This window comes from Nyctereutes procyonoides, unplaced genomic scaffold (assembly GCF_905146905.1).
Source record: "Nyctereutes procyonoides isolate TBG_1078 unplaced genomic scaffold, NYPRO_anot_genome, whole genome shotgun sequence".
In the NCBI taxonomy this organism is placed as follows: Eukaryota; Metazoa; Chordata; class Mammalia; order Carnivora; family Canidae; genus Nyctereutes; species Nyctereutes procyonoides.
The window spans coordinates 19,480,843-19,499,029 of NW_026575136.1; the positions used below are offsets into that span (position 1 = coordinate 19,480,843).

General features: G+C 38.0%; 1 protein-coding gene across 1 annotated transcript in view; it reads left to right on the plus strand.

Annotated features, from left to right (window-relative positions):
* The window catches only part of LOC129495529 (ras-related protein Rab-27B), a 56,141-nt gene extending 38,344 nt beyond the window's left edge, over nt 1-17,797 (plus strand). The window contains exons 2-6 of the mRNA XM_055303113.1: nt 42-213; nt 1,887-1,972; nt 6,828-6,931; nt 10,289-10,412; nt 11,500-17,797. Of these exons, the coding sequence (XP_055159088.1) occupies nt 61-213; nt 1,887-1,972; nt 6,828-6,931; nt 10,289-10,412; nt 11,500-11,689 (657 nt within the window). The 5' untranslated portion in view covers nt 42-60 and the 3' untranslated portion in view covers nt 11,690-17,797. The remainder of the gene's footprint in view (nt 1-41; nt 214-1,886; nt 1,973-6,827; nt 6,932-10,288; nt 10,413-11,499) is intronic.
* Nucleotides 17,798-18,187: the final 390 nt, after the last annotated feature.

Below are 18,187 nucleotides of genomic sequence, written 5' to 3' on the forward strand. Positions count from 1 at the left end.
GATTTTTATCATAACCTACTTATTTTTCCTCTCCTACACAGGCCCACCAAGACCATCACTATGACTGATGGGGACTATGATTATCTGATCAAACTCCTGGCCCTTGGAGACTCGGGGGTGGGGAAGACAACGTTTCTTTATCGATACACAGACAATAAATTCAATCCCAAGTTTATCACAACAGTAGGAATAGACTTTCGGGAAAAACGCGTGGTGAGTTTTTAACCATACTGGTATGTTAATCTTGTTGCTGGTTCCCTCCGCTGGCCCCATATAAAATAGAATTAAGAAGCTATGTTTATTGCATTGCAAGGTGTCTGTCTTTTATCCCAGGAAATTCATAACCTGTCATTTTAATTCAATTTAGAATATGCTTACTTTTGTCAACTATAAATAACATTTTGCTAAGAAAAAGATTGAGTGGCACTCTCGCCAGTCTCCAAGAGCACACAGGACAAAAGAACTAATGTACGGGTTTATATAGCATGTGTTCTATGAATTTTCTAGGAAACTCTCAAAACTCGAATTATTCGGGTTGCAAAAACCTTAAGTCTTGATGTGAGTTAAGTTTCCCGATAAGAACTAGTGTTCATTTCTCAACTCTTCAGAGAGAAGTTAAAAGAATGATTGGCAAATAGCTGGAACATGAGCTTTGTAAGTGCTCGCTGCATTTTTATTTATGTGTAGACTCAGCTATCAATCACTAGCTTATTATGAACAGAATGTGAGACCAGTCCATGCTATTTTCCAAGATAAGGGAGTTTAAGTGAGAATTACAACTGCTTTCTTCTCCTATGCTAGACGCTAATGACAGGAATAAGGATATTGTGACATGTGAGACGTGTAGCATAGACACATAAGCTGAGCCAGATTTACTGCCACCCAAGGTATTCTTGATTGCCAACACGGCTGCGGCTTCCAGTTGATGTCACAAATCTACTCTTTGCCTGAGAGTTGGGGGGAAGAAAAAGGAAATAGTGGTTGAGAAGCTAAATCGTGCTTCCTTATAAATTGTGTACCTTATCTGAAGGTCAATACATTTTTAGTGTAGTCTTAGCCTCCTTGCTTCCAACCCCTGCAAGGTTTTCCTGTGACTTCACCCCTCCCAAATGTCTCCACTGATCGAGGTATCGAAGTCCTTGCAAAGTTTTCCCTTTAAACATTTTTACTAAGCCATACTTGATGCTAAGCCACACTTTAAACATCTTTATTAACCATACTTAGGGGAGCCAATTAAGTATTAAAGTTGTTGTGCTTTGTTTAAATAAGAAGCCCAAAGGCCGTAATTTTGAAAATTTAAATGTTAGGAGAAAGAGCCTTTGAAAAAAATGGCAAGCAAAGGAAGACTTGAAATATCTTGTGTAAACTTATTGAGCCATTCTGTGTGTATTTTATGCGTAGGTCACTTTGGCAGTCCAAGTCACAATAAAGGTTTTCAGGTATTACTAAAGCATTTTACCATTTTGAAAATGTGTTCACATTTGTTACTACACTGAAGTTTGCAGTAACTCTGTAAAGTAGGAAGAGACTGTGGGCCTCCGTTTGCTGTAAGAAAATTAAGATTCGAAGAAGTGAAATGAAGAGTTGATATTCAAACCTAGAACTTGGGTCCTAAATCTAATGTTTGCTGCCTCCGTGAGGAAATGACAGAAGGTGTCTAATTTAAGTTTGCAGTATGCCTAAATTGTGTTGAAAATCATACTTGTACTTGACATTTAAAAGTGAGAGTATATGTGATACTTCTGGAAAAAAACAGAGCAAATATTTATTCTGCACTATGAACTTTGATTATAGTAATTGAGAAAAAACATGCTGAGTGAACCCAGAGAATGTGAATGTTGACAAAATCCAAAGTAATATCAACTGATGAAAATTGTATCTTTTAGGTTTATAATACACAGGGACCAAATGGATCATCAGGGAAAGCATTTAAAGTGCATCTTCAGCTGTGGGACACCGCAGGACAAGAGCGGTAATAGTGAATTACTTTGTTTCTAGCTACCAACAACTGAGAGAAACTTCTTTTAAAGTGAATACTGGATGTGGACTTGAAAAGCGAATGTTGTGCAACTCTTCTCCAGGTTCCAAAATAGATATTTATGTCAAGAAATAAAAATAAATTATTTAGAGTTAATTAACCCTAATGAGCATGATGGATTTGGTACAGATTTCAAAAATCGGATCTTCAGCAATCTGGACTTCCTTGTTATGTGTTGTCTTTGTACTTTCTAATAGGGGAGAAAAAAAAAAAACAACAGCAACCTTCTCTAGAAATTAATTAAAGTGGGGAATTAACATGCTTACAAATGCGACCTGAAGAGGGAATTGAAAAAAGGGTGGTTAAGACCTTTCCTATTTGTTTTCCATTCTTCTGCAGACTCTCTGTCCTGTGTCTCCCGATTGGCCTAGTTTTCTAAGATTTGGGTCACACCATTGCTCTCTAGCTAGAATGTTTTCGTTTCTCCCCACCTTCCCTGATCCTCTCCTCTCACCAAGCCTGACACAGCTACTTCCTCTGCGGGGCCTTTCTAAATGTCCACCTGAAACAAACTCCCTCTTCCTGGGATCTCCTACAACACCCATCCTACCATCTGTTAAGCTACTCAATTAATTATATGCCATCTTGTAATAAGGCAGATTTTTTTCACCTACGGCCTTCTTACCCCAACAAAGCTGTCAGCATCACAGGGACAGAGATTATGCTTGGTTTTCCAGCATCTTCTCTGGTACAACGTCTGAGGCAAGAGAAGCTCAGTAGACAGGAGTGTTGTTTGCTTAGAGCTGGAGGTGCTGTTCCGTTATCTGATGAAAATATATTTCTTTGAGACCCAAGGTTTCAAAATGCTAAAGACCACAAGCTAGGGAAGCTTTACAATATCAGATTAAATAAAAATTGGCAGTAGGTTGTCAGAGAAGATATTTAGAAGGCACATACCTCCAAATTCAGCATCACATGTCTTAGAATGTTTATGCTTGTAAACACTTTAGTTTTTGAAATGCGTCCAAAGTGTTCTCGCCTTCAGTGACTGTAAACGCCAGGAGAGGTGCCGGGCCCTCTCCGTTAGCTCTTTTGACTGTGAATTCCATTTACACACACTCTTCAACACTGCTAGTTCTTCTGAAGTCATTCCTCACAAGAATTTCTGTTCATATGTCAGTTTTGTTGTCACGAAGATGTATGTTTTATAGACCAATTTAATTCATTTTTGTAGAAGTAATATGAGAAAATGTGGTTCCCATATGTCCTCACACATGATATGTCAGCCCAGCATGATGGTAGGCTTCTCTCTCCTGCCCCCCCCCAAGGCAGCTGCTCTGGGAAGTGAGGAATACTGGGGACAGTCTTAGTAACACTGAGGTTATTCATCCCTTGAGAATTTGCATTCTGTGTATATATAAGGTGTAGCTATGCAAGATAAACAGTGTCTCATACCTCAGCCCTGTGCCTGAAAACATCTGGCAGTAGAGCCTGTATAAGATTATGGTTATCGATAAAAGTGGTATCATGGGAATGAGGAAAAAATCGTACCCCTTTTGTAAGCCCCAAAGATACCGGGCACAGCTCTAGTTCCCAGTGAGGGAGAAAGAAATAATGTGACTTTGGAATCTTTGTGTGTGTGTGTGTGGGGGGGTTAATGTGGTCCTGCCTTTTCCCACCCCACTGACTCACCAGACAGCATGAGATTGGTGAGTAAAGCTGGAAATCAATGGCCTTTCCCCTGGAGTCACCTTGGGAAGAATGGAGATAACAAGGGAGCTGGGAAGAATGGTCCAGATATGAGCCTGTTCCAGAGCAAGAATGTCCTATCTGTGTTGCTGTGGATACAAGATGTTCATCCCAATGAAATCCATATAACAAGCATGTTTTGAAAATAGCATAGCCCCTCTTAGCAGGATGGCCCTCTATGACTTCCATGTGTCCCCACCCATGGTGACAATGACACAAGTCCTGATGGCGTGCTGCATGTGGGGGTTTAGCATTGTCTGTGTTGTACTGGAGTGAAATGGGTATCAGGCTGTCACCATTAACACACATTTTTGAAAAGAAACCTTTCCCAAGGGAGCATCTTTGAACTCTGTTTTTAAAACGTTCTGAGCCATGACTTGGAGCCAGCAGAATTGGCTGTGGCTGTGGGCCTCAGCATGACCATTAGCATGGCTGTTCAAGAAATTACAGCTTATGTCCATCCCAAGTTGTGAATGCTAGCCTCTCCCCCCCCAATAAAAAGATCATTAACATAAAAGAATAACTTTGCCATGTGCTATGGGCAGTGAGAGGAGGGCATGGCACAGTCTTGTCCTTAAGTGAGACACACACATAACACACAGACACTCTCTCTCTCTCTCTCTCTGTCTAGGAGAGAACAGAGAGCAGATGTCGTAGGCACACCATTGTAGTTGAGTGAGAGACAATTTTGTGAATACAGCTCATCCCCACACAGAAAGAAAACTTCAATAAAAGCACTATAAACTCTGTGAGCTTCCAGCACTGGTAGGAACAATTCCACAAGAAAAGAATTGAGTAAATTTTTTTGGTATTGCGTAATTATTGTGATTACTGCCTTACCAAAGAAATCAAATTTGCAAATAGTCATTAAACTATCTGTTCTCTTTGCTTTGGTATTAAAAGAATCGTTCTCTACTTGAAGTCATTGACATCTTTAATAATTTTGTCTCTTGCTATTCTCTTTTTTTTTTTCTTCTCTTAGTTAGACAAACACTTTGTGAACAAACAGTATGTTCAGGGCCATGAAAATATAATGGATAACAAGTTAGAAACATAATTCATTTCCTGTTGGAGCTCACAAGTGTAGGGTGGAATTTGAATAGATAACGAACAATTACCATATAACCTTAGGATAGTGTCAGGAAAATATAGGTGATAGACAGGTACACCAGGTGGAGCCTCTAACCCAGATATGGGTGTTAGGAAGGCTGCTTGGGAAAGCGATATTTCCTCGGAGACTGATATATATATATATATATATATATATATATACTCATACACAATGTATGAGTGAGAGAGTCTTATCCAGGCTAAGGAGGTAGGAGGTAAAGGAAGCATTAGGCCAGGTTACCCACAGAAAGAACAGCATGTGTGAAAGCCCAGGGGAGAGAGTGAACTTTCTAAGAACTAAAAGAAGATCAGCATGCCTGTGGGTAGTCAGGAGAGGAAGCTAGAGGGATGAGCAAGGGTCACTTCATGCAGAGTGTGACAGCATATTGAAGAGTTCAGCCATTATCCTAAGAGCAATGCACCATCATCTAGATGTTTTTAGCCGAGGATTTACATAGTCAGCAGGAACGGATCCACGAAGGGGAGGGTCTCCAACAAAACTGGAGACAGGAAGCCTGTTAGGAAGGCTGTTGAGGTTATTCAGATGAAAGATGATAGGTTCAAAATGAGAGTAGATGGGCAGAAATGAGAAGATCAGAAAATGCTTGGTAATCATACATAGTAGGTGAAGGAGAAAGAAGCCATGGCAACCCCAAAGGTCATGATGCATTGATAGAAGAAGAAATAAAAAAAAAATAAAATAAAAAAGAAGAAAGAAGAAGAAGAAGAAGAAGAAGAAGAAGAAGGAGGAGGAGGAGAAGGAGAAATCAGGAGGGGCCAGGTGGGGTCTAGACTCTCGAAGTTAGAGGTGCCTCAGTTTCCTCCAGCTGGAAACACACAACATGTAATTGGGCACACAGCATGGAGGACAGGATAAATCTACACCTATCCATTTGAGGTCCAACATAAAGGTGTCAACTGAATCAGGGAAGTAGATGAGGTTACTCAGTGAATGTATGTCGAGTGGGAAGGGACTGAGAATAGAACTCTAAGGAAACCAAAGAATCTACAAATAGGCTAAAATTAGGATACCAATAATTAGGAGGGCATTTAGGACAGGAAGTGATAGTCTGTATTTCAACGTTATGTGCCTTCCTAAAAACCCATTTCCAAATTCACTTCTGTGTCAGTATAACCCAAACCTTCTCTGGTCCCTCTGTGTGGTCTCTGGTTTTGCCCATTCCTGCCATTGAAGTGCATCTCAGCATACCTTCAACTGTACTGAAGGTTTTGGGGTGGAGGAGGTAGGAGCAGGGGAGAGACAGTCTTCACACAACACGGGACAGTGTACATTCTCTAGAATCTTCCATCACAGATGAGTGTTCTTACTTTCTGTCTCCAACTACTATGTCTGTCTGACCTTGCCTTATTTTCCCTAATCATCTTTCTCTTCCTCCTTTCTTCAGTGTTTTTCCCTCTTTTTATGAGACACGGATGCCAGGGTAGAATTGAGCTTTACCCCTAGAGTGCTGACACAGGAGTTTTCTCACCAATGTTTTTTTTTCCCTGCAAAAGAACCCCAGTTTCGGTTGCTAACATGCCCATGGTTGTGGTTTTCTGCATGTAATCATGGGCATTCATTTTTAGGCTACCGAGTGCCAAGCTTTCTTCTAGGCACAGACAAGGGAGATTGAAAAGTATAAGTTGAAGTCCCCATTTGAAAGTGGCTTTCATTTTAATTGTGGACCACAAGATATCCAAGAAAGAGTCCAAGGGGCTGTGTAAGCCAGCGTGTGATTGAACGTTACAAACTCTGTGTGTATAAGTGCTACGGACCAGAAAGCCATGTTGTGGTCCTAAAAAATGTCTACAACCAGATACCCTCCCCTGACCCTTTAGCAGTCTTTCTGTCCACTCTCATTCTGTAGGGCAATCCATTAGGGATGCCGTGGGGATTTCATATTTCAAAGGGAAATAGTGTTGTTGTGTGTACTGCCATCATATGTTTGTGGGTTAACTTCCAGAACTATCTGCTGTGCTTTCTTGGCAGATTCCGGAGCCTTACCACTGCATTTTTCAGAGATGCCATGGGTTTCTTATTAATGTTTGACCTCACCAGTCAACAGAGCTTCTTAAATGTCAGAAACTGGATGAGTAAGTGGAACCAAGTCACTTGCATTGGCCATTTGAGGCTCCCAACAGCTCTATTTGCCTCTTTGCCTCCCAACACAAAACCAGATTGGGTTCTACAGATGAACCTTGGGAATTCACGACTTTAGCATTTCTTGTGTCACCTTCAAAGTGATGCCCTGTATGCGGCTCACCAAAGGGGGCTTGGGATCATATCTTCCTTTGACACTCTTAGAACAGCCTGTGTAACTCTCACTTGATGAGAGAGCAAGCTCACCACAATCTACCTGGAAGAAATGCTCAAATGAAAAGAAAGGGATCCATGAAAGCAACCCACATTGGCTACTAAAGCCATTCAGATCTCACCCATTTTCAAATGACACAGGCAAAATTATACACTAACCTGCTTTATTTCAATGACTTCCTTTAAAAAGGGCAAATTTCTTGGGATATTGCATGATCACCATTTTAATCATGATTAATGGAATTGCTGATACTTTTCTAAAATCTAGGTGCTATATGATATTACCTTTTTATAAAAACTTTTCAATATAGGCACAGTGATGGGATATAATATTTGACGATTTATTACTTGTAACTATGAAGGAAATAAAATCAGAAAGTAACACCTATATATAGGTGTTTCAGAAAGTAACACCTATATATAGGTGTTACTTTATATATATATATACATATATGTAATTGCAATTGAAAGGCTATTAATTCCACTTATACAGTTAAGTCTTAAAGGACTTCTTATAACCATGTGAGCTACGACATCTAATCTGGAAAGGAGACAGAAAAGTAGCAGCATTTTCTGAGAGGGTTCACTGGCACCTAAAAATGTATGCCCTTGTACACGGCTTAACTTATGCATGAATTAGCAGACGGGTTAATTTGGTGAGAAACTGCTCCAGAGCACACCAGCCACAGGAAGATAAGGCACAGCGTGTCTTAGTTCACACTGAAATTTTGCATTTTTGGAAAAAAAATGTTCAAAGGTAAGGAAGCCTCAAGTAGAAAAATCTATATAATTTTCATCTAACATTAAGTTAAAAGTAGCCTAATCAGTTATTGAAGATAGACTGATATGTGTCAGCATAGGAAAGTAGTATTCGAGTTTCCTTTTTCAAAAATCAATGTAGCACTAAAGAGAATATTTCATTTGCATTTTTATTACAAATATGAATTTTGATCCTAACACGGTATAGAAGCAGTGCTATGGACCGGTGATAGGCTTGTCATTTCAAGATTTGTTGGAGCTGTCTATGGCCAGAGTGATATTTCTTCAAAAATTGGGTCATGTTGGGACACCTGGGTGGCTCAGTCAGTTGGATATCCAACTCTTGGTTTTGGCTCAGGTCATGATGTTGGAGCCGTGGGATCGAGCCCCACCTCGGGCTCCAAGCTCAGCAGGGAATCTGCTTGAGATTCTCTTTCCATCTCCCTCTCTTCCTCCCTGCCATGCCATGCACCCCCCGCCCCCCACCATCGCTAAAATAAATAATCTTTACAAAAAGCATCAGATCATGTTATTTCCCTGGTCAAAGTCCTTCTGGGACCTCCCAACTCACGTGGGCTAAAATCCATAGTCTTTCACTCACTTGCAAGGCCCTGGTGATCAGGCCTTAGATTCCTGCGTAATTTACTCTGATCCTGTCCCAGCTCACTGGCCTCCAGCCAAACACCTCTCCTGCTATTCCCGGGACAAAAGGCCCATTCCCTACTTTGTGGCTTTTGTACTTGCCGATTTTCTCTGCCTGATATCTCTTCTCCCATGTATAGAGTGTGCCAATTGTCTCATCTCCTTAAAGGGTTTGTTCAAACTTGATTTATCTCTTGAAAGAAGCCATCCCTGACCATGCATCTAAACTAGTATGCTTCATTACTTTGTATCTCCTCAGCACACTTTACATTTCCTTTTGTCACCACCACCACCTGACATTATATTATGTTTTTCTTTGTTTACTTGTCCTTTGGACCCTCTGCCACTAGAATGTGAGTTCTATGAAAGTGCAGACTTCGTCTGCTTTGTTGCATTGCAATAGCCCAAAGCCAGGATTAGTGTCTAGCACAGAATAGATACTAAAAAAAGCCCATGTATTTCTTCTTATTATATATTATTTATAATTTACATATAACTGCTTTAAATGTGAGTTCAAAAATGCAGTTGCTGCAGCGGCGACAAATACCAACAAATTCTGACTTCCTTCGTTGCTTCTCCAACTGAGTGTTTATCCTAAGATTTGTCTCTATTTCCTTTTATTATTGTATTTCTTTCTCCAAATTTTGGTGGTATTATTAGATTCTGAGGAGATAAAGAGATAATAAGATTATCAGATTCTTTCAGGGAATGATTTGTTCATCCTTTTTCAAGGCAGATAAAATTCTTCCTTATTTAAAAAAAGATCCAGAAGGATACTATTGGGATTTAAGATAATTAATTGGCATGTCTCATAACACTTTAATTTTTAACACCCAAATAATCACTGTTACAGGGTAAGCAAGCTTTGTCTTCCTCCTTGGCAAACTTGCACACAGCATGCCTTGAGATAGAAAGTAAAGTAATCCCCGTAACTTCAAAAACAAGAGTTGACAGATTTTGTACCATTTCCTTCCTTCTGTCCTTCCTTCCTTCCTTCCATCCCTCCCTCCTTCCTTCCCTCTCTCTTTCTTCTCTCTTTTGTGCAGTGTATCCTGGAGAAAAAGAAAAACAAGTCACCTGTCTTAAAATTGTTTCTACATGAATTTGTGGTGGTTCAGAAATGTTCTCTTCTGATAGATCATCACCTTGGACTTCAGGAGGTAGAAAAGTAGCCACCTCGGGGCACCTGGGTAGCTCAACCACTTAAGCATCTGACTCTTGATCTCAGCTCAGGTCTTGATCCCAGGATCATGAGTTCAAGCCCCACACTGGGCTCCATGCTGGGTGTGGAGCCTACTAAAAAATAAAAAAAAAAAAATGTAGCAGCCTCTTGAAGGAACATACTTACACACTTAAAATTCCTGTTCTATTATCTCTACTTATATTTGAGGAACAAATAGTATGAAGCAGTATGTCCATCTTGGAGGACAGTTTCTCAGATGCAGGAGACCTACGGATCGGTGATCATATAGGTGCTTCATAGCAGTTATTATTAAAACTCATAATCTGCAATTTTTGAGGCATTATCTTCACTCATTTTATAGATGAAGAAGGTATAGTTGAGAACAATTAAGGAACCTGGCTAATATGATATAACTAGTAAGCAGGCAAGCTGGAGGTGAACAATTAGATTAGGAATTTGAAGTATGAAAAAAAAAGGAATTCAAAGTATGAGCAGTCATTTGACATCACTTGTTTATAACTAATGTGCTGGGTCCATCTGCTTTCTTCCTAAGGCCAACTGCAAGCAAACGCTTATTGTGAAAATCCAGATATAGTATTAATTGGCAACAAGGCAGACCTGCCGGACCAGAGGGAAGTCAATGAAAGGCAAGCCCGGGACCTGGCTGACAAATACGGGTAAGTCATTTACTCGGAAATGTCATCTGCCCTTGCACACTGCGGCTTAGTAGTGGAGCAGGGACTTGAGGTTGATACTGGGAAGGATTCCCTTGAGTCAATAATGGCACAAGAATGAAAAAGATCTTTCAGGGGAATGTATGTGATCTTTTAAATCGATTCCTTAATAGTAGTAGTGGCTAACAATGGCTGAATCCTTACTACTATGTGCCAACAACTCCCCCTAGACTTTAACTCCTTTAACCACTCATAACCAAACATAGGAGATCTAGAATCATCCCATCTTATATATGAAGAATTGAGGCATAGAAAGATTAAGTAACTGATGGAAGGCCAGGTAGCTAGTAAGGAGCAGAGCTTGAATTCAACCCAGGCAGTCTGAGATTAGAGCTCATGATCTTCAACACTATCGTCCACTGCCTTTCCGCTAATAGCTGCAAAACTCTAAGAAATAACACCTGACAAGGACATAATATTGCAATCCTCATCCTTGCTGAGCTTAAGTGGCAGATCAAAAATAATTTTAAATATCCCCCTACGATGATAAGTTGACTTCCAACACAGACTTTAAATTTAAAGCAGTTGCCTCATACCTGCCAATTTTTTACTGAAGAATTTTCCTTGAGAGCTTTAAAAATGTGTATGTCTTCTTGAAACTTTTGATTCCATATAAATATAGACTGTTTATTGACATGCATATCCTCTTCAGTGCCTGCTTAATTTCTAAGTCAAATTACCAGATAATTGATTAACAGGGAAGTGCTATTTTAATAGTAAATATTTATCACTAGTTTAGTTATTTCTACCTTCTTAAATTTCTTGTGAAACAGTGATAATACATTAGCTTCAAATTCCTAAGTACCTCCTGTATCCGTTTCCTTGTCCGATATACCCACATGAGAAAGCAGCCTGCCATTTTTTACTCACTGAGAAGAAACAAGGATACTTTCCAACTCAGTGGGCAAAATAGTGATTATTTCGCAATCTCTATGCCAGCCATGTTTGTGCCTGTTATTCATTTGTACATCTTGTTGTATGTTTTCTGATTTCTTCCTCTCAAAAATATGTATCACTTCTTCGATGCAAGTATACCATATTTTGAAACAAGTGCTGCAACTGGCCAGAATGTGGAGAAAGCTGTGGAAACCCTTCTGGACTTAATAATGAAGCGAATGGAACAGTGTGTAGAGAAGACACAAGTTCCCGACACTGTCAATGGTGGAGACTCTGGAAAGCTAGATGGGGAAAAACCAGCAGAGAAGAAATGTGGCTGCTAGACTCTACCTAGGAACTGATCATCAAAACCCCCACCCAAATATTACTTCCAAAAAACAGTGACAAACCACAAAATTGTTGTTGAGTAGACCATGCACAATGGCATGTCTTTCCTTTTCTGCCAGAAAAAAATCTATTTTACAAAACCAGAATAGTCAACAGTGTTCCAAAGAATTGACCAGTTGTCTCTGAGGCACCCTCCAAACAAGATCAAAGATTTTCTAATGTGATCTCACTGTCACGGATGCTCAGTTTGCTTTTTCTTATAAAGAAAATGAATATGTAAGAAAGTATTCAAGATGATATCAATAATAATCAATAAAACTTATCAATAAGTTTTAAATCAGAAAAAAAATTACCATGTCATATGGGGGAAAGGGATAGGCCACTAAAGGAAGAATATAGAATGGCGGGTTTTTTTGTTTGTTTTGTTTTTTAAAGATTGGATTTACTTCTTATATAAAATTTGGTTTATACTTTTAGTTTTGCATTGGGGGAATATATTAGCTAAAAATGGGTATACAATGAAGAAGTCTAAAAGGATCATTAATAATGACTACTATATATACCCAATAAGCTGTCTTAAGGTGACTCAAGTACTGGTAAGGTTATACGATTGAGAATCAGATTTTTGTTAAAATGTGGGAGCCTGGATATTAATGTTGTTTTTATACTCTTAATAAATGACAGATAGACAAGAACAGGACTGTGGACGACAGAGTACAAGAGAAATGCCCTGGGAGAAAAATGAAAGTATGAAAACATGGCATTTGGACAAATGAAATTAAATGTGTCTGTTACAGATGTCTGGAAGAATCATTTAGCCAAATTTCACTCAAGCCAATCAGAAGTTGACATTATCAGTTGGGATTAAGAATCTCCAGAGGTTTCCCCTTCCAAACAAAATTTTGGAATTCGATTGAGTGTTCAGTTTCACATCTCATTTTTCTTGGTAAAGGGTCACGAGGAGAAATTAAAGTTGTCATTTATTAAATATGTCTTGAAAAATGCAGTCAAGAAAAATTATTTAGCTTTAATTGTTTTTAGATAAACTATGTTGGTGATATGAAAACAAAAGTGACTAATAACTGTGGGTTTCTTTTTAATTTACAAAAGCATTGGAAACTCTAAATCACATTTCTACTCTCCATGCCCACCCCTGACTTTGAATCAATTATAAAAATACAAGTGTGTTGCCTTGTAGATCAACAACTTTAGGATGATGGATTGATTTTATGGTCACTCTGAGTTTTCAGGTCATTTGTCACATAAAAATTGATGATGCCTCATGCCATATTACAATATATTTCATATTTGTTTTCATTTTTGCCTATGGCAAAATATCCATGTTTGAACTATATTACAGAGTAAGGCAGGATTGGAGCTGTGTCTTTTCTCTCTAAAAATTTGGTTAATCACTTTATTTTTTCACATAAAACAGCCTTTTCTTTTAAAAATCATTGCAAAAGGATTTTCCATTGGCCTATTCTTATTGTGCCTAAACTGGTATGACATTGCCTTTTTATTTTTGTTTTTGATAAGCATAAGCAACTTCTATTAAACTATTATTTAAATATTTCAATCAGTTTTATCAGTAACAAAGGCATCACGCTCCAGATTTTCTCTTTTTATCATGAGTATATAATTTTGAAAGGATGGTTCTTCTTCCTATAAAATTTTGTCAGTTAAACTGCATTTTTTCCACACTCTGTGCATATTTTTTAAGTGATAAACATTAGAAACCCTAAATCACAGTCCTGCCATTCCCCCCTTGAACCTCTCTCTACAGTCGACATCTGGTATGAAATCCATTTTAGGAACACAGATCCGAGGGACTGTCTAAAATATTCTTGCAAAATTCTCAGTGTGAACTCCTCAGTCCCTCTTATTTCTACAGCATAATGCCAACTTCTAAGATCCATCATGCTTGGGTATTACCTCCAGTGGTGTTTTTCTCTACGATGTGATTCATGACCTCAGTGCCTGAGCCATGACGATAGAAATCTACTAGCTGACGTCCAGAATGTTTTGACTGAAAGAAAAGTGAACAGAAACAGTATAATCATTGCGATGGCAAAATCTGATAAATGTCTATGGTCATTTTACTGACTCTTCCTTGGATCAGGTTGTGATGCCCCCGGCATTTCCCTAATAGGGAGTGTTTAGCCTTTATGAAATCCTAAAGGTATTCTATTTTGGGTTTGTTTTTCAGTTTCTACGCTTTTTCCAGTTATATGATTGACTTACTTTTGCCAAGGTTCTGTCATTGCCAGTTATTTGACGAACATTTATTCAGGGTCTATTTTAAGATCATTATTTGATAGCTGTAGCATGAAGCAGAGGGTGACGATGCCTATAATTATAGAACTCTGCCTATAAAAATAACAATTATTGGGCAACAGTCTCAAGAGGAATGAAATTTAAAGAAGACAAGAAAATTAATTTAAAATAGAATTCTACTTATAAATAAATACTTGACCTAAGAAAGATATTTTTTTCCTTTCAAGTTTGACATCTAATCCCAAATTCTGTGTCACCATTGCTGCAAATGCCTTCACTTATTATTACAGAATTAATTATTATGTGTATTTCATTTTACAATTTCGAATTGATTGGGGACCATGAAGTATACAGGCTGCTTCAAAGAACTGCGTACCTCCTTTAACAAAATAGCATGTATTTTTAGCCAAGATGTATCCTGTTACTTGTTATCTCCCAAACGCTTTGGTAAACCATACTGTATTTTGGGGAAATATTTAAAATGTACATGAAATTCCTTTCTGATATAGAAATCATTTCTGGAGTGCTTACACTAGTTTGATGTTTACATTGCTCTAACACAGTGCCTCGAATATCTCTATGACCAAATTTGTCTCCAACCATATAGCTCATTTCCTATTATATCATATCTGAGAAAGGCCTCACAGAGACACCAATGCAGCTAAAGGTATTCTAATATCTTCAGCAAAGGGTTCAGGATGTTATTAGCATCTGCAGAGTATTACCACCATCTTCTGGTCTCCTAAACTGCTCATGGAATGAGTGGGCATTGACTGAGACTCAACTGTGAGTAGGTACAAGGTTACTTTTTAATACAAAAAACAAAAACAAAAACAAAAAATCCTTTGAAAAACATATCAAAAATAGCTGAGAAAACACTTTTTTTTTTTTTTGGTATGACAAGGGTCACCAGTCATGAATTGGCAAAGAGAAAATGCTGCATGCTAGGAATCGAGCTTGTGGGTCTCTGCATAAGTTTTAGAATCACAAGTCACCACTCTAGTTGATTTTCTCTCATTTCCACAGAACCAGCTATACATTGCAAAAAACTCAAAACCAGCATTTTCTAAAGTAAATATTTCATCTGTTGTTTTTAACCAGATGGTCCATTCCGTGTATCAGTGGGTGTCTTTGTTATGCTTCCAGACTAAGTTATTCTCTGCCAGCCTGTCAAGGTAAAATGAATTGGGCAAGAGGTTTAATCAGACCTTTTCCGTCTCCTTTGTAAAAGAGAGAAGCTTGACCATCGAGAAGTACAGGACCACATTAAAACTTATTTAATAACAGCCAAAACATTCTATAAACCGCAAGTTGAATCAACTGGAAATCAACAAATTTGATGAAGCTCATATATCAGCTAGAGGGAGAGGCCATATGTGTAACAGTGAACAACTAGGTATAGTGGAAATCCAGTACCTGTGTGTATGACACAAAATTATTCACCATTCTGTATCTCTCTTCACTTTAAAAAAGGGAACCTATGCTTTCCTCAGTATGTATCACAGTATAAAACATTGAGGAAAGATTCTCATCCATACAGAGTCTTGGAGTTATGAGCTCAAACTCAGATTATAAAGAGATAATATTGAAGTTTCTGGTTTTCTAAGATACTTAACTCTTTAAAAGAGAGATCTGAAAGCTGATATCAGCCAAAGAGATGGAAAAGTTGTCTTTCGCCCAATACCACCAAGCTTTATAAAACATTAAAAGACAGCTAATATATGTGAATATTTTAGGGAAAGCTTTATTATCTTTAAAGATGTCCAGATACTGTCTATATTTGAAAAAATTGTCTGAGAATTCACCAAAACTGTATTTTCTTCTTGATCTTTGATCAATATGATATAAACTTATTTCTGGGGGAGTGCTGAGCTCTTAAACATGGAAGGTAGAAGTTGAATCTTATCTGAGATGAGTGTTACTGCAATGCTTTATAAACCCGCGAAGATACCTGTCTCATAAAGAAGAACTGATGAAAACCATTTTTAGAAATCTAGGGAATTTTAGGAATTTATTGTCTTAGAATTCCTGGGTGAAGACCCAACAATGATGACATTGTTGAGGAAGAACTATAAAGAAAGGTTAGAGTTCAATGTCTGAATAGCATTCTTAAATATTGCAGAACACAGAGAAGGCCATATATGTGGAGGCTGATTTTTAGGTAGAAAACAAAAAAAGAGAATTAGTAACAAGAAGAGCTTTTTAAACTAGATTCAAGGCAAGTATCTATATCCATCATTTTTATCTATCAAGTAGAAGTTTATGCCTTTAGAACTAAGCTAATAATAATAATAAAAAAAACATTTAAACACCCAATTTTTCATTAGTGGCATCAAAATGTGGGAAACTTTGAAACATTTTGTTGGCTCTATCTGAATTTAATTTTCTCATACATGGCACTTTGACTAATTTTTCGAGGAGTGGAATCACAAAGATGTTTCTCCGCAGAGCTCCTTTTACCAACAGTGTATGGTTATTTTTGAGCTTCATACACAGAGAGCAAAAGCATTAGTAGTGGAATTGTGAGGTTATTTCAAAGAGTGTCAGCTTTTGAAGAAAAAAAATGTACCAAGGAATCATCTTTGGATTGACTCATTCAAATTTGTTTCCCAGTTCCTTTTCTTTCCAACAGATTGTAGAAATCATGGCTAATACCCCTCAGCTGACTTAGTCTCTAAGCATCATTAGCAAATTTTGTAAAAGCAGACATGTCTGTCCTTAACTTAATGGATTCCTTATTCAATCAATGCGTCTTAGCCTGATGTCTGCTGAAACATCAAAATAGTGTCTGTGCCTAGTAAAGTAATAACATATTCTTATACTTACTCTTTTCTTGTCCAGGTTACTTTTTCAAATGCTCTTTGAGAGGAAGCTTAGTATTATAGAAAGGAAAGTGGGCAGAAAGAAAAATTTGGGGACCCCGAGTATGTCATTAAATATCTTAGTGGCTTCTCCTCCTATGGAGTTTATTGAACCCTGTGTGCCTCGTAGGGTTCGTGTCAAGCTCAAAGGAGAATCTATATAAGAAATTGGTTTGTAAATTATTTTCCATTTCATAAACGGGCACTATTATCACAGGCTAAGAATAATAAAAAAAATTACAGTAATAATTTAAACCACTTGTGAGAAGAAGTGTCATAGCAGGGGCAAAACACTAATTGTAGTCGTGGGTACTGGAAGCTATCGGTGGTTAGCAACTTGAGGTCATTGTGTGTGATTGAAAATGTTTAATATAGCTCAAGTTATTGAGAAAATAAGAGTTCTATTTCATTTTGTATGTCATCTTGTATTTCTTCCAAGGAGTCCAATTACATTCTAGATAGTATATTACAACTTGGTCAAATCATCCTTGTACAAATAGGGCTTTTGTGTCCATAGCCTTGTAAAAGATACCGACTGCATCTGAAAATATCTAAGAGATATAAGTTACCCTGCTTAATGTGTTACAAATAGACAATGTTCTAACCTAACACTGAAGTGCTTCACTGTATTCGACAGTCTACCTTTAAGTGATACTATTCTCATTTTTAGGCTAAGCACTTTTGGTTGTTTTGTCTGTCATCTACACAGATCTCTGTTTTGTCTAGTGCTATGAATGTAAATTAAAACCTTAAACATGGAGTTTTTATTCTCTGTGCCCCTAAGTAGACTGTGGTGCCTGACAAACACTGTTAGATCATTATTTTGTTGTACCAAAGCTCTAGTGGCTTCAGAAATCATAGCATCCAATGATTTTGTGGTGTCTGGGTTTGAATACTATGGTGGAGAAACTGTATTCAGTGATTGTTCCTGCACATTTTTCAATAATAAAAATGCATTTTTATCAGTTATTTTGTGTACTCAAAGCAAACTTATTTCTGTGCTGAAGTTGCATGTATGGTGCATGGAGAACATTAAATCAGAATCAACATGGAACTTGTTTCACATTTAAAATGGTATCCATCAGGGCAGCCCGGGTGTTCAGCGGTTTAGCGCCACCTTCAGCCCAGGGCGTGATCCTGGGGGTCCTGGGATCAAGCCCCACATCAGGCTCCCTGCATGGAGCCTGCTTCTCCCTCTGCCTGTGTCTCTGCCTCTCTGTGTGTGTCTCTCATGAATAAATAAAATCTTTAAAAAATAAAAAAAAATAAAATGGTATCCATTAGAAACTGGGAAATAAGGAGTAACTTGAATTTAGCCAAGTGATTTTTATCTATCTCTCTAAAAATTTCATTTACTAT